Source organism: Notamacropus eugenii, chromosome 2 (assembly GCF_028372415.1).
Source record: "Notamacropus eugenii isolate mMacEug1 chromosome 2, mMacEug1.pri_v2, whole genome shotgun sequence".
Lineage (NCBI taxonomy): Eukaryota > Metazoa > Chordata > Mammalia > Diprotodontia > Macropodidae > Notamacropus > Notamacropus eugenii.
The window spans coordinates 3476648-3492782 of NC_092873.1; the positions used below are offsets into that span (position 1 = coordinate 3476648).

General features: G+C 40.4%; 1 protein-coding gene across 1 annotated transcript; it reads left to right on the plus strand.

The window, feature by feature from the left end:
• The first annotated feature begins 221 nt into the window (after positions 1-221).
• OR6Q1 (olfactory receptor family 6 subfamily Q member 1) lies at positions 222-1175 on the plus strand. Its single transcript, XM_072638239.1, has one exon. It carries the CDS (start codon positions 222-224, stop codon positions 1173-1175), a length of 954 nt encoding a protein of 317 aa, XP_072494340.1.
• Positions 1176-16135: the final 14960 nt, after the last annotated feature.

A 16135-nucleotide genomic window follows, 5' to 3' on the forward strand; every position in this document is an offset into this window, starting at 1 on the left:
AAGACAGACAGAAGATAAGTGACTTACCAAGGGTGAAATAGCTAGTAAGTGTCTGAGGTCAGATTTAAACTCAGTTCTTCTTGACTCCAGGTCCAGCCCTATATCCACCAACCTGCCTAGTTACCTCTAAGATAGCCATAGAGATAATGACATAGACAGAGAACTTTGAAGGCTACAGAAAGCTTGGCTCTGGCCTCATTGACATTATCTCCACTCCCTAGATGCAACCTTACTTGGGGAACTGGACCCTGGTGTCTGAATTTGTCATGATGGGCTTTGCTGGTATCCAAGAAGCCTGCCATCTTTTTTTCATACTCTTCCTTACCATGTACCTGTTCACCATGGTAGAGAATTTGGCCATTATCCTTGTGGTAAGCTTAGACCACAGGCTCCAGAGGCCCATGTACTTCTTTCTGACGCACCTCTCTTGCCTAGAAATATGGTATACTTCTGTCACCGTGCCCAAGATGCTGTCAGGATTCATTGGGCCAGCTGAAGGCAAGACAATCTCCTATGCTGGCTGTCTGTCCCAGCTATTCATCTTTACCTTTCTTGGTGCCACAGAGTGTTTTCTGCTCGCCGTCATGGCCTATGACCGGTACGTGGCCATCTGTGAGCCTCTCCGTTATGCAGCTATAGTCTCCTGGGGTACCTGCATCCGTCTGGCTGTTGCCTCCTGGCTGCTGGGTTTCCTCACCCCCATCCTGCCCATTTACCTCATGTCCCAGATCACTTTCTGCAGCTCGAATGTCATCGATCACTTCTTCTGCGATGCATCTCCCCTGCTGGCACTCTCATGCTCTGATGTCACCCTCAAGGAGACAACTGACTTTCTGATCTCACTGGCCGTGCTTCTGGCTTCCTCCACAGTCATTGCTGTATCCTATGGCAACATTGTCTGGACATTGCTGCACATCCACTCGGCAGCAGGACGCCATAAGGCTTTCTCCACCTGTGCTGCCCACCTGACAGTTGTAAGCCTTTTCTATGGGACACTTTTCTTCATGTATGTCCGGACAAAGGTGACCTCCTCTAGGAACTTCAACAAGGTGGTTTCAGTGTTCTATTCCATCGTCACACCCATGCTCAACCCCCTCATCTATAGCCTCCGAAACAAGGAAGTAAAGGGGGCCCTGGGCCGAGCCTTGTCCCTCAAATTGTTTAAAGGGTCATGAAGAGTAAATGGTTCAGATCTTTGGAAGAAAAAGGATTGTACATTTAGAGTTGGAAGAGACCAAAGTGGTCATTGAGTTCAACTCCCTCTTTTTTTTCCTTACAGATTTAGAAATTGAGGCCCAGAGAGGTTAATTAACTTGCCCAAGGTCACACAGGTAGCAAGTGGCAGAGGTAGAATTTGAACATGGGTCTTCCTCTGACTCCAAACCCATTGCTTTTTTTAGCCCACCATGAAGACGTCTAGTGGGTGAACCATTGACCTGAAAACTTAGGTCCTGAGGGTTAAAGATAAGGCACTATAAGATGTGAGGCAAGACTCACAGCACTGCAGAGGACTTCAGTGACCATGGAATCAACCTATAATAGAATAAGAATTCCCCCAAAACAACAATACCAAACAATAGCAGCTAGCATTCATATTGCACTTTATGGTTTGTATGGTGCTTTACCCTGGGAAAGAGGTGATATATTTGTACACATGAATAAACTGAGGCTGAGAGTGGTCATGTCCTGCCCAGACTTAGTCAGCTAGTTAGAATCTGAGGCCAAATTCAAAGTTAATTCTTCCTAACTTCAAGACTCTATCCTCCGTACCTCTTAGCTACCTCAACAACATACCCAACATATGGTGAACCAGTCTTTTCTTGAAAGCTTCCAGAGATGGGGAAACTACTATCTCCTGAGGCAGCCCAAGGCTTTAGTTGAGTGGAATTTTTTTCTTAAGCTAAAATTTGTCTCTTTGCCTTTCTCACCCTTGACTCCTAGTTCTGTTCTCTGAGGCCAAGAAGAATGAGTGAGATCAGACAATGATCTTTGATAATGGCTACCATGTTTCCTCTAAGTCTTTTCTTCTCCAGACTTGACACCCCTACTTCCTTCAACCTGTGCTCTTACGACACTTAGTAAATCCTCTACCTATCTATGAAATGGACTCAAGACTTTTTGTTTTGGACATTAGCCCTCCCCTCCCCTCTCCTCTCTCCTCTCCTCTCTTCTCCTCTCCTCTCTTCTTCTCTCTTTTTCTCTCTTCCTCCCTCCCTCCCTCCCCCCTCTCTTCCTCCCTCCCTCCTTCCTTCCTTCCTTCCTTCCTTCCTTCCTTCCTTCCTTCCTTCCTTCCTTCCTTCCTTCCTTCCTTCCTTCCTTCCTTCCTTTGTTTTTGAGATTGGACCTTCTGATCTTGCCCAGGATGGAAGTGCAGCAACCCCTCATGGGCCTGGTCTCCCAACTGATCAGCATGAGACTTCTGACCTGTTCTGTTTCTAACGAGAGTTGGTTCAACCTTCTTTCAGCAGCCTGTTGGCTCCTTTTTCTTCTCTCTCCCAAAACTACATGATGATGTTTATTTTTAGAAAATTAAGCATCTTTTTAACCCCTTGTTTCATTTTTTAAAGTTGTGAACTGGGAATGATTTAAATCTTCTATAAGATCAGTGTGTGAAGGTTAATCATATGTTAAAGGCAGTGTGGGAGTTTTTCAATGTGGAAGCTCCCTCTACCACACAGATGGTAGCTCCTATATGATTTAGTGGATAGACACTAGGGAATGTGCCTGAGGCACATGGAGGACTAAGTGACTTGTCCATAGTCACAGAGCTAGTAAGTGTCAGAAGTTGGATTTGAATTCAGGTCTCCCTAACTCTAAGTCCAAAGCTCTGTCTACTACAGGAGCCTGCCTTTAAAGATGAACTAAATGCATAGAAATACTCTATGGTATGATGGCTCTAGGATGCATTAAAACGTACAAAGCACTTTCCTCAAAAAATCTTGTTAAGTAGGTGCTATCAATGCTCCCATTTTACAGATGAGGAAACGGGCTCAAAGTGCTTATCCTAGTCACAGAGCTCCTAAGCGTTTGCAGTAGCATTTGAATGCAGGTCTTCTTATCCCTCCCCTTGTCCCCTAATGTACCATGTTACCTTTTACAATTTTACAAATGAAAAAATTGAATATCAGAAAGATTAAATGATTTGCTCTTAGTAAATATAATGATCCATAACCAGTAAGCATTATAACAGGGATTTGAATTGATGCCTCCAAATTCCATCTCCAGTGCTAGTTCTACTTTGCCTCACTGTTCTATTTGTAACAAGTGGTTGTTTGTCTTTCGTTTTCAAAAAGGACTAATGACATCACTGATGATCTCTTGACTTTTGAGTGAATTGGATTTAAGTGAGGCAGAGTGGCACAAAGTTTCCAGATCCATTGAAGTCTGGTGGCAAGACAAAAGTCAGGATGACTGGTGATGGTCCAAGATGCAAGGGATGACCTTTGAAATCTGACCAAGCTGTAGGCACTGCACAATGCCTGCATCAGCTGCCTTTATGGCTGTGGGAACAAATTGTTCCCATCTGTCCATTCAACTGGGGGAAATCTTCACATACTTGGGGTAGACGTCCCCCTAATTCACAGACGGGTTTAAGATCTCTCAGTTACTCTCAACCTGGTTTAGCCTATCTAAGACAGTGTTATCTAGGTGTGTCCACTGCACATAACACAGCTTCTTGGAGCCACAGGTGAGAATTATGTTCCAGGTAGACACTAAAGGTGGATGAACAGCCCTCTGAAGGGCTTGGCAAGCCCTGAAACCTGAGAAGCTAGTCCTCAAACCTGAGAAACTAGTCCTCCCTGAACACCTCATACACCTTTATGATGAGTTCTAGTTTTCTGACTCCAGGAACCCTCATTCATAAAAGAGGATATTAATCACTTTTGGATTGTGGGCTGGGGCAAAGGTAGGCCATTGGGTGAGAATAAGTACACATCCCAATGGTACTCATCACTATTGATTTGCCCACAAAATTCTTTCTTTCCTGATGGAGTGTGCAAGAGCTATTCAATAACAATTGTTTATATCAAAATAATTTATTAAAAATCATATATTCTCCACCTTGAACCAAAAAGATTTGAGTTGACTCATAAATTCAAAACATGGAACAAGGGTAAGGGACATTTAAACATAAAATAGATGAGAGGCCGGCCATCTGGAGAAAACAGAGGAAATAGATGTTTACAGGTAGTAGCTCCATTGAATTGATTAGAAGAGAGCTGAAGTTTTCAATCAGCTTAGATGTCCTTCCTGAGTAGAGAGATATGGAAGCCAAGGAGAGCAACAGTTTAAAATATAAACTCATTTGTAAAATCTTACTGAGCAGGATGGTGGACGATTATCACTAGCACTGTTTTCATAAAATAGGGATAAGAAGGGGAATGAACAACATTTACAGAAATCTTGATGAAAGACCCAATTAAACCTGATCATCCCAAGGGCATACTATGTAGCCAGAAATAGAGAGCAAATAGATGAAAAATGAAAAAGTTCTGTAAAGATTTCTAAAACTTTTTTCTCCACCAATTCCATTGGTAGAATTGTCATATTTGGAATCTCCCCACAGTATCCGTTGTGCTGTATGTATGTCTAGGATTGGTACTAAAGAAAAAAATGACAGGAATTAGTAATTTGTTAACCAAATATACATAATGGAAGTCTGTACTAGAGAGAATACAATTTTGAAGACATTGATGATTCTCAAGATATTTGAAAAAGGAGAGGAAGCTGCTCTGGTATTGATGGTTTTCTCTGCATAGAAGAACTTATTTCTGACACAGACTCTGGAGGACAAAAGACCCACAAGGGAATGCCAAGGCACATGTACTTTCCTGAGACATGGAATGGAATAGCTTTGTGGAGTGCAGTTTCTGCATCAGCCACCAGGTGACAGTATAAGCATTTGAATACCATGTCTGACCTAAAATTTGTTGTATTTTCTGTTCCACCATGACTTAATAAACATATATTAAGTGTCTATTATGTGCCAGGCACTGGGTATAAAAAGAAAAGTAAAAGACAGTTCTGCTGTCAAAAAGCTCACAGACTAATGGGAAAACAACATTCAATCAATGATATACAAACAAGATAAATGCAGGGTAAGTAAGAAATAATCCATTGAGACAGGGCACAAGCATTAAAGGGGATCATCAGGAATGGCTTCTCACAGAAGATCGGGTTTTGGCTGGGACTTGAAGGAAGCTAGGGAAGCCAAGAGGTAGAAATGAGGGAGAGTGTTTGAGGGATGGGGGGCAGCCAGTGGAAATGCCTGGAGTGTGGACTCTGCTTGAAGTCCTCCAGAGAAGGCAGCCTACATAATTTGGGGATCTCGTGAATTCTTCCTTTGGAAATTTTGCTTTCTACAGCTTCTACCTTAGTTCTTTCCTTTGGGGTCAAGCAGAACAAGGCTAATCCTCTTGTGCCCTGAAAAGTCTTTTAATACTTGAAGACAGTAATTATGGACCACTCATATTATTAGCTGTCTTTTAGGCTAAACTACCTCTGTTCCTTCAACTGAACTTCTGCTGACTAGTGTAGTCATTAGCTCTTCATGATCCTGGTGACCCACCTCTGGGCATATGACTTTTTGTCAATGTCTTTCCTAAAATGGGGCACCCAGGGCTGAATACAATCTTCTGTCCAGGACAGAAAATGGTGCGATTATTACTCTGCATCCTAGGATAATAATAATAACCATAACTTATGTTTATGAAGCTTTAAAGGTTGGCAAGGGAATTTATTTAGAACAATTCAGCAAGAATTCAGCAAGACAGGGAAGAAAGATATCCCCTCCCCTCAAGATTACAAGTGAGGAAGCTGATGGGGAGGAAGGTTGAGGATGATTTGACTCCTCACAATCTGGCAGCTCATAGCTGTACTTGCCAGGTACATTTTTTTTTTATTTAAAAAGTATTTTATTAATGTTCCTTTCTTTTATTCATTGTTGTCATTTCTACTGACTCCCCCAGAACCCAATAAATCCTTCCTTCTAACAGATAAGGATGACCAAGCAAAACAAATCAGCACCTTGGTCAGTTCTCTAAATGTCTCATTTAGTCCTTTCCCCACCCTCACTGTCCCCTTTGGGATTCAGAATCACAAAATAACAGCATCTCAGAGTTGATAGAGACTGTCACTATAGGCCCCCACCTCCTTGCCATGAGCATGCTTTTCATTTTAGGCATTTTCATTTCCACATCCCACATTTCCATGAATTTTTGTTACTGACGCATCCTGTTTCTGGCTTGTGTTAAGTTTATTAACCACTAACCCTTCTAAGTCTCTTTTCTGGCTTCCAAATAATGTTGTTCCCATCCTTCCCTTGTACAGTTCTTTCTTTTAAAGCACCTCCCATCTTTGTACCATCCAGTTAATATAGAAGAAGCCCGGGCCAGGTGCAGCCCAACACCTGCCAGTTCTCTTGCCAGAACAATTTTATCAAGTGATTGTCTGGGGTATATGACTGGGTACAGAGTGGATAGGAAGTGCTTGAGACCGGGCACTTGTCTGCCCTGAGTGTATGCCCTGAGTGTATAAGCTCCCATTTAGCATTTGCCTCAGACTTAAGGGGTTCAAAAGGAAGGAGGTGGACAAAAACCATATCCTACTGGTAACATTCTTCTCCTGAGGGACCTTGGCTAGGATATTAACGTGAATGTGGTAACAATCACAGACAATCACCTTGGCAGTGAAAGTATGGATGGCATCAGTCACATCACCTACATTGTTTATATGGCCATCGATCCTCTTTGAGAAGCTCACACAGCCTCCATTTTTTCCAGTCTCCTTCCAGAATTCCTGGTCCAACCACTCAAAAGTACCAATATCTGAGCCCACCAAGTTCACCCAGGTCCAGTTGACCATGACCACTTAGCCATGGGCTGAGGTTGGTGAGCTCTGCAGGGCACTATGCAAAGGAAGGAGAGGAACTAGCAGTGGTCAGAAAATTGATATGTTGGGATCCATGACTTATCTGGAGGAAGAAATAAGGTCAAATGTTACTGGTCAGAAAAGCCCAGCACTTGCCTTGGAGCATCCCAGCAGCTGCCTGGAAGCTACATTTTGCTCTCACATTTTTCTCCATTATTAATAGAGATCTGGCCTTTCCAAAAGTGCATAGTCCCATGGCTGAAAGATGAATTTACCTTCTCTATGGCAGCTTCTTTTTAGTTCCACCTAATTCAGAAGAATTCTTTTCAAGTATTATATTCTCTAAGGATCATGGACTGGCATCGAGGTAAGGATATACTAGATGATCATAGGATTCTACATTGAGAGCCAGAAGGGACTTTAGAGGCCAATCATATCCCATACATGGATTGAGCTCTGGAATGGATAAGTGATTTGTTTGCTCAAGGTCATACAGGTTGTGCATAGTAGATGAACTCTTTGCCCTTTCAGGGCTGGGGTTTCAAAGTGATCTTTCCAGGTCTGGATGGCTTCTTTTGTGACTAGATGTTCTGAGTGTATATCCTTGACAAAGGTATTCCCAGCTCATATTGAATTATGCCATTGGCATGGATTTGTAAAGTTCCTGGAAGAGGAAAATCATCATTGGCATTTGGGTTTATGTCAATCGATGAGAATAATCCTTGTCACTAAGGTTTATGTAGTCAAGGGTGACCTTACTTACAACAGAAATGGCTGTGATGGCCAGTCATAGTGGTAGCAGTATTCTAACCTTCTCCAATCCCTTTTCAACTCCAGTGAAAATTAAGTTAGTTTTTCCTTAAAAGGCATTGAAATGGTCCTTTGAGATTTAAGTGGCTCAAGGGACTAAGGCTCGGTCCATTAATATAAATTTCTGGTTGCCTGGCTACAAAAAAACTAGGACCTGAGATGCTACAGGTCTTCTCTCAGCCTTGTGATCACAGACCAATAGCATATGGATGCACTGCGAAGCTGTGATCACTTAAGCAATGCTTACTCTTGGATGATCAGACCTTCCCTGCTCTGATTGTCCTTTCCCTGCTTTGGCCACAGAAGCTTCCTTTTGTTTACTCTGAGGTGGATGCTGAGTGTCTCATTTCATTCTCATTTCAGACCTAAATTATCAGGTGCTTGGCCTGCATTAGACCCAGACCATGGCATCAATGATGGTGTGATAAGATGAGTGAGGTTCTCCCCCCATCTATTGACCTGTTACAGAGAGGCATATTTCTGTCAATTGAAATTGCTCTCTTTGGCTTGTGTGTGTGTGCATGTGTGTATGTGTGTGTGTGTAGTGGGGGTGGTAAGGGAGACATTCCTTCTTTTAGAATGATAATTCTCATAACAGGGAGTGACACATTAAGGTCCTAAGTGAGAAGGCTAATATAGTGGAATGATCTCTAGGACTGAAGAGTTCTAGCTCCACTACTCTAGATGACCTTTGCATGTCATCTCCCCCAACTAATCCTCAGTTTCCATATTTGTAAAATGGGGATAATGCTATTGGAACTTTCTACTTTATGGGTTTATGAGGATCTAAAGTATAGAACATAGAGTTGTACATAAATACTCTTCTGCTCAAGAAGCTTCTATGGTTCCCTATTGTTTCTAAGATAAAAAATACTAACTCCTCTGCCCATTGTTATAGCCCCTCCCAATCTGGCTCCAACATGTCTTTGTAGACTAAATTCACATTATGCGCTTTTATACACTCTGTTGTTCAGAAAAACTGACCTACTTGTTCTCTTTATGTGATATTCCATTTCCCACACTGCTATGCTTTTGCCCTGGCTGTCCCCTGTGTGTAAAATGCTCTGTCTCCTCCTCTCTGTCTCTTAGAGTCTGTAGGTTCCTTCAAGGATCATCTCAAATGCCACTTCCCACAAGAGGACTTCCTTGATTCCAGCTTTCAGCACTTTTACTCAGCCACTCTCTCTCCCCAATTACTATCTGTCTTTCCTATCTTCATTGTCTATGTAAATTTCTTGAGGTCAGTGTTAGGGGTGTAAGCTCAGTTTCATGAGGACAGTCTCAGGCAGGTAAAAGTGAGGACCTCTAAATCTTAGAGTTCTCACGAGGCCCCCCAGGGAACAGCTGGGGATTGAGGCAAAAAACACAGGCTATCTTGTGTATTTCCACCTCTTCTCAGTGGGAAACTTGCTGGGGAGAGCATCCCACCCTTGAGATTGGCACACCTGTTGGTGACTAGCTAGGGCCTGAGAGCAGGCACAGTATTCATGTGCAAACTATGTGGCTGGGAGAGCTTAAGTGGGGACAGGAAAGCCTGAAGGCGTCCTTTGCACTGAGGGGCCCTTAGAGGGAGGAGGGTCCCTCCCCTCTTCCACTCCCATCCTCTTGCTGTATGATCCTTGCCCTTGGGAGGAGGAGGATTCCTCTCTCCTGAGGAAGAATTCACCCTGCATATGTAACTAAGACCCTGAATAAAGCCTAACCCTTGTTCGACTCTGGAAAGTCTCTTCTCTCAACACGTAAATCCGGCTGATCACCGAAGACCTGGACAATAGGTAAGAAGGCTCGGGTAGTCCATCAGCCTCTAGGCCGAACAGGTCAGGACTGTTTCATTTTTGTCTTTGTATCTCGAATGCCTGGTGTAGTGACTGGCACATAATGGGTGCTTTATAAATGCTTATTGAATTGATAATAAATTACCATAAAAAAGCTTATTGTGGCTTTTAAAGGCTTTTGTTATTGTGGATGATTTTTATTTTTTTGGTTAGAACTAATCATTTCATCAATTTTGAAGAATTTCCAGCATGGAAACTATATTCCCCTATGGAGACCACCAAGTATTTTCTCAGTTCCCTGAAGTCTTACAGAATGGCCTGTAGGCACTTAGATGTTAAGTTATATCCTACAGACAACTTGGTATAGTAAATAGGGCTCTGGATTTGGAGTCTGGGAACCCTGGGTTCAAATCCTCCTTCAGACACCTATGTGGCCCTTGAAAAATCCTTTAACCTTTCTTTTTTTTTTTTATTTTGTAATGTTTAACAATCACTGCCATACAATTGTGATTTTATCCCTCCCCACCTACTCCCCACTACCCCCCTCTCTCCCCACGACTGCATACAATTCTGTATAGATTCTACATATACTTTCCTATTGAGTATATTTTCACTATAGTCATGCTATGTAGTCAGACTAAGATAAATGAAAGAAATCGTATAACAAATCAGAACATGATACACAAACACATACACATACACAAACATGATCTGCTACAATATGTGAGTGACTTCCATATTTCTCTCTCTGAGTGTGGCAGGCATTTTGCCTTGAGATCCTCCATTGGGATTTTTTTTTTTTGGTAAGAAGTTCTTGTGTTATTACAAAAATCTAAGTCTACCAGAAAAAACTCTCACACACTGTGGTTGTTGCTGTGCATAAAGTTCTCCTGGTTCTGCTCCTTTCACTCAGCATCAGGTCATATAAGTCCTTCCAGGCCTCTCTGAAGTCTTCTTGTTCATCATTTCTTATGGCACAATAGTACTCCATTACATTCATATACCATAATTTATTCAGCCATTCCCCAATTGATGGACATCCCCTTGACTTCCAGTTTTTGGCAACTACATAGAGTGCTGCTATAAATATTTTTGTACATGTGGGACCCTTTCCCATTTTTATGATCTCTTGGGGATATAGTCCTAGTAGTGATATTGCTGGGTCAAAGGGTATGCACATTTTTGTAGCCCTTTGGGCATAGTTCCAAATTGCTCTCCAGAATGGTTGGATGCGCTCGCAGCTCCACCAACAATGAATTAGTGTTCCAACTTTCCCACATCCTCTCCAGCATTTATCATTTTCTTGTTCTGTCATGTTTGCCAATCTTATAGGTGTGATGTGGTACCTCAGAGTTGTTTTGATTTGCATCTCTCTAACCAATAGTGATTTAGAGCATTTTTTCATATGATTATAGATAGCTTTAATTTCTTCCTCTGAAAATTGCCTGTTCATATCCTTTGACCATTTATCAATTGGGGAATGACTTGTATGATTATACATTTGGATCAGTTCTCTATATATTCTAGAAATGAGGCCTTTATCCCCGAGCTTAGCTGTAAAAATTCTTTCCCAATTTACTACATCCCTCCGGATTTTGGTTGCATTGGGTTTGGTTGTGCAAAAACTTCTCAGTTTAATGTAATCAAAGTTATCCATTTTGCATTTCATAATGCATTCTATCTCTCCTTTAGTAAAGAATTCTTCCCTTCTCCATAGATCTGATAAATACACTATTCCTTGCTTCTCCAGTTTATTCATGGTATCAATCTTTATACCTAAATCATGTACCCATTTGGACTTTATTCTTGTGTACGGTGTCAGGTATGGGTCTATGCCTAATTTCCGCCACACTGTTATCCAGTTTTCCCAGCAATTTTTGTCAAACAATGAGTTCTTATCCCAGAAGCTGGGGTCCTTGGGTTTATCAAACAGAAGGTTGCTATATTCCTTGCCTACTGCATCTTGAGTGCCAAGTCTATTCCACTTGTCTACCTCTCTGTTTCTTAGCCAATACCAAGTGGTTTTGATAATTGCTGCTTTATAGTACAGTTTGAGGTCTGGTAGCGCTAGGCCACCTTCCCAAGCATTTCTTTTCATTAGTCCCTTTGATATTCTGGACCTTTTGTTTTTCCAAATGAATTTTGATATTATTTTGTCCAGCTCTAGAAAGTAATTGTCTGATAGTTTAATTGGTATGGCACTAAGTAAGTATATTAATTTGGGTAGAATTGTCATTTTTATTATATTAGCACGGCCTACCCATGAGCAACTAATGTTTTTCCACTTACTTAAATCTGACTTTATTTGTGCAAAAAGTGCCTTGTAATTGTGTTCATATAATCCCTGGGTTTGTTTTGGCAGGTAGACTCCTAAGTATTTTATACTGTCTACCCTAGCTTTAAATGGGATTTCTCTTTCTATCTCTTGCTGTTGGACTTTGTTGCTAATATATAGGAACGCAGAAGATTTGTATGGGTTTATTTTGTACCCTGCAACTTTGCCAAAGTTGTTTATTAATTCTAGTAATTTTTTACTTGAATCTCTGGGATTCTCTAGGTAAATCATCATATCATCTGCAAAGAGTGATAACTTAGTTTCTTCTTTGGCTATTTTAATTCCTTGGATATCTTTATCTTGTCTAATTGCTACAGCTAACATTTCTAGTACCATATTAAATAATAGTGGTGATAATGGACAACCTTGTTTCACCCCTGATCTTATTGGGAATGCATCTAGCTTATCCCCATTGCATATAATGCTTGCTGAAGGTTTTAGATAGATACTGCTTATTATTTTATGGAAAGTTCCCTTTATTCCTACATTCTCCAATGTTTTTAGTAGGAATGGATGTTGTATTTTGTCAAAAGCTTTTTCTGCATCTATTGAGATAATCATGTGGTTTTTGTTAGCTTTGTTGTTGATGTGATCGATAATGCTAATAGTTTTCCTAATATTGAACCAGCCCTGTAGTCCTGGTATGAATCCTACCTGATCATAATGTATTAATCTCGTGATAAGATGCTGTATTCGTTTTGCTAGAATCTTATTTAAAATTTTTGCATCTATATTCATTAGGGAAATTGGTCTATAATTTTCTTTCTCTGTTTTGTCTCTTCCTGGTTTGGGTATCAAAACCATATTTGTATCATAGAAAGAATTTGGGAGGACTCCTTCTTCCCCAATTTTCAAGAATAGTGTATGTAGTATTGGAATTAACTGTTCTTTAAATGTTTGATAGAATTCACTTGTGAATCCATCTGGGCCTGGAGATTTTTTCCTAGGGAGTTCATTGATGGCTTGTTCAATTTCTTTTTCTGAGATGGGGTTGTTTAAGTATTCAACTTCCTCTTCTGTTAATCTGGGCAATTTGTATTTTTTAAAATATTCATCCATCTCGTTTAGATTATCGAATTTGTGGGCATAAAGTTGGGCAAAGTAGTTTCTAATTATTGTTTTAATTTCCTCCTCATTGGAGGTGAGTTCACCCCTTTCATTTTTAATATTAGTAATTTGGTTTTCTTCTTTCTTTTTTTAAATCAGATTGACCAAAGGTTTATCAATTTTATTAGTTTTTTCATAAAACCAACTATTGGTTTTATTTATTAATTCAATAGTTTTCTTAATTTCAATTTTATTAATCTCTCCTTTGGTTTTCAGTATTTCTAATTTGGTATTTAGTTGGGGATTTTCAATTTGTTCTTTTTCTAGCTTTTTCAACTGCAAGCCTAAGTCATTGATCTCCTCTTTCTCTATTTTATTTATGTAAGCATTCAGAGATATAAAACTTCCTCTAATAACTGCTTTTGCAGTATCCCATAAGTTTTGGTATGTTGTCTCACTATTGTCATTCTCTCGAATGAAATTGTTGATTGTTTCTATGATTTCTTCTTTAACCCAACCCTTCTTTAGAATTAGATTATTTAGTTTCCAATTGATTTTTGGTTTCTCTTTCCATGGCCTTTTATTACATGTAATTTTTAATGCATTATGATCTGAAAAGGATGCATTGATTATCTCTACCTTTCTGCACTGGATTGTGAGATTTTTATGTCCTAGTACATGGTCAATTTTTGTAAATGTTCCATGTACCGCTGAGAAAAAAGTATATTCCTTTCTATTCCCATTTAATTTTCTCCAAAGATCTATCATATCTACCTTATCCAGAGTTTTATTTACCTCCTTAACCTCTTTCTTGTTTATTTTGAGGTTGGATTTATCGAGTTCAGAGAGGGGGAGGTTGAGGTCCCCCACTAGTATAGTTTTGCTATCAATTTCTTCCTTCAACTCCCCCAACCTCTCCTCTAAGAATCTGGATGCTATACCACTTGGAGCATACATGTTTAGTAATGATATTGCTTCATTGTCTATGGTGCCTTTTAGCAGGATATAGTTTCCATCCCTATCCCTTTTGATTAGATCTATTTCTGCTTTTGCTTTGTCTGAGATTAGGATTGCTACTCCTGCCTTTCTTACATGAGCTGAAGCACAATATATTCTGCTCCATCCTTTGACCTTTATCCTATGTGTATCCCCCCGTTTCAAATGTGTTTCTTGTAAGCAGCATATTGTTGGATTATGGCTTTTAATCCATTCTGCTATCCGTCTCCGTTTTATGGGAGAGTTCATTCCATTCACATTCACAGTTATGATTACAATCTGTGTATTTTCCTCCAACCTCTTTCCCACCATTTGTGCTTTTAGCTCTCCCGTCTCCCTTCCCCTCCTCAATAGTATTCACTTTTCTCCCCCTCCTCCTGCAGCCTTCCCCTCCTTCTTTTGACCCCCCTCCCTTTTAGTCCCCTTTACTCTTATTGCTTCTTTCCTCCCTTTTAGCCACCCTCCCCTTTCTTCCCCCTTCCCCTCCTACTACCTATAGAGCTAGTTAGGCTTATCTACTTAAGATTATTGTTCCCTCCTTTGAACAAATCAGATGAGAGTACCTCTCAAACAATGCTCATCTCCCTCCCCTCCTTCCCTCTACTATAGTTTTGTACTTCTTCCTGTGATATAATTTGCCATTTTCTGCTTCCCCCTTTCCACACCTCCTATTACATTCCCTTCTCATACTTAAATCACATTTTTGACATGACATCATTTACTTTATGCCCGTTCCCTCTACATATATCCCTTTTATCATAATAGCTGCACAGTTCTCAAGATTAACAGGTATCATCTTCCCTTATAGGGAGGTAAACAGTTTGCCCTAATTGAGTAGCAAGTTTTTGTTTTTGTTTTTTCCCCTCTTTACCTTTTTATGATTCTCTGGAGACCTGCATTTGAAGATCAAATTGTCTATTGAGTTCTGGTGTTTTGGTCAGGAAGCTCTGGAAATCCCTTATTTCGTTGAATGACTTTCTCCTTGCCTGAAATGTTATGCTGAACTTTGCTGGGTAGTTGATCCTTGGTTGAAGTCCCAACTCCTTTGCCTTATGGAATATTGGGTTCCAATTCTTTCGATCTTTTAATGTAGAAGCTGCCAGGTTCTGTGTGATCCTGACTGTGTGTCCTTGATATTTGAATTGTTTCTTTCTGGCTGCTTGTAGTATTTTCTCCTTCACTTGATAGCTCTGGAATTTGGCAACTATATTTCTTGGGGTTTTGAGTTTGGGATCCCTTTCGGGTGGGGAACGGTGGATTCTTTCGATGACTATTTTGCCCTCTGAGTCTAGTACTTCTGGGCAGTTTTCCTTGATGATTTCCTGGAAGATATTGTCCAGACTCTTTTCTTCATCATGGGTTTCTGGCAGGCCAATAATTCTTAGATTTTCTCTCCTGGATCTATTTTCCAGGTCAGTTGTTTTTCCAATTAAATATTTTACATTTTCTTCTATCTTTTCATTCTTTAGATTTTGTTTGACTGATTCTTGTTGCCTCATTGAGTCATTAGTTTCTACTTGCCCAATTCTAATCTTCATCATAGTGTTTTCTTCAGTTAGCTTTTCCATCTCCTTTTCCATCTGACCAATTTTTCCCTTTAAGGAGCTATTTTCTCCATTTAATTTTTGTACTTCTTTTTCCATTTGACCAATTTTCCCAGTTAGGTTTTGGGTTTCCTTTTCCATTTGATTAGCTCTTCCTTTTAGGGAATTATTCTCTCCAGTTAATTTTTGAACTTCCTTTTCCATTTCTTCAATTTTCTTTTTCAGGGTGATGTTCTCATCAGTGAATTCTTTTTTTATAGTTTTAAAATCATTGGCCAGTTTTTCTTTTATATCCTTCTTCAGACGTTCCAGGTAATCTAGTTGTGCTTGCGAGAAATTCATAGTCCCATCTGAGGTTTCAGATGGAAGTACAGTCTCAGCTCTAACCTCTTTGGTGTTTGTGTTTTGGTCCTTATCCCCATAGAAAGATTCTATGGTTTTTTCACTTTTCGTCTGCTTTTTCTGATTCATGATGTTGGCTGAGTGTTGTAGCTTTTGGTTCTTTCAGTCAGAAGGTACAGATCTTTAAGTTGAGCTGATGTGTGTCTAGGCTAAAAGCAGGCTTTTGTTTTTTGTTTCCCCGATCAACCCTGGGGTTAGCTTGTTAGGTGTGTGGGAGGTGTGGTCTGGTCTCAGGATATCTCCTCAGCTGACTTGAGGCAAAGGCAAGGTCAGGGGATGGTGATCCCAGCTTCCCTATTGTCTTCCCTTTTCCCCTGGAGGGCTGGGGCACGCCTAGAAGCTAACGCGTGTTCCCG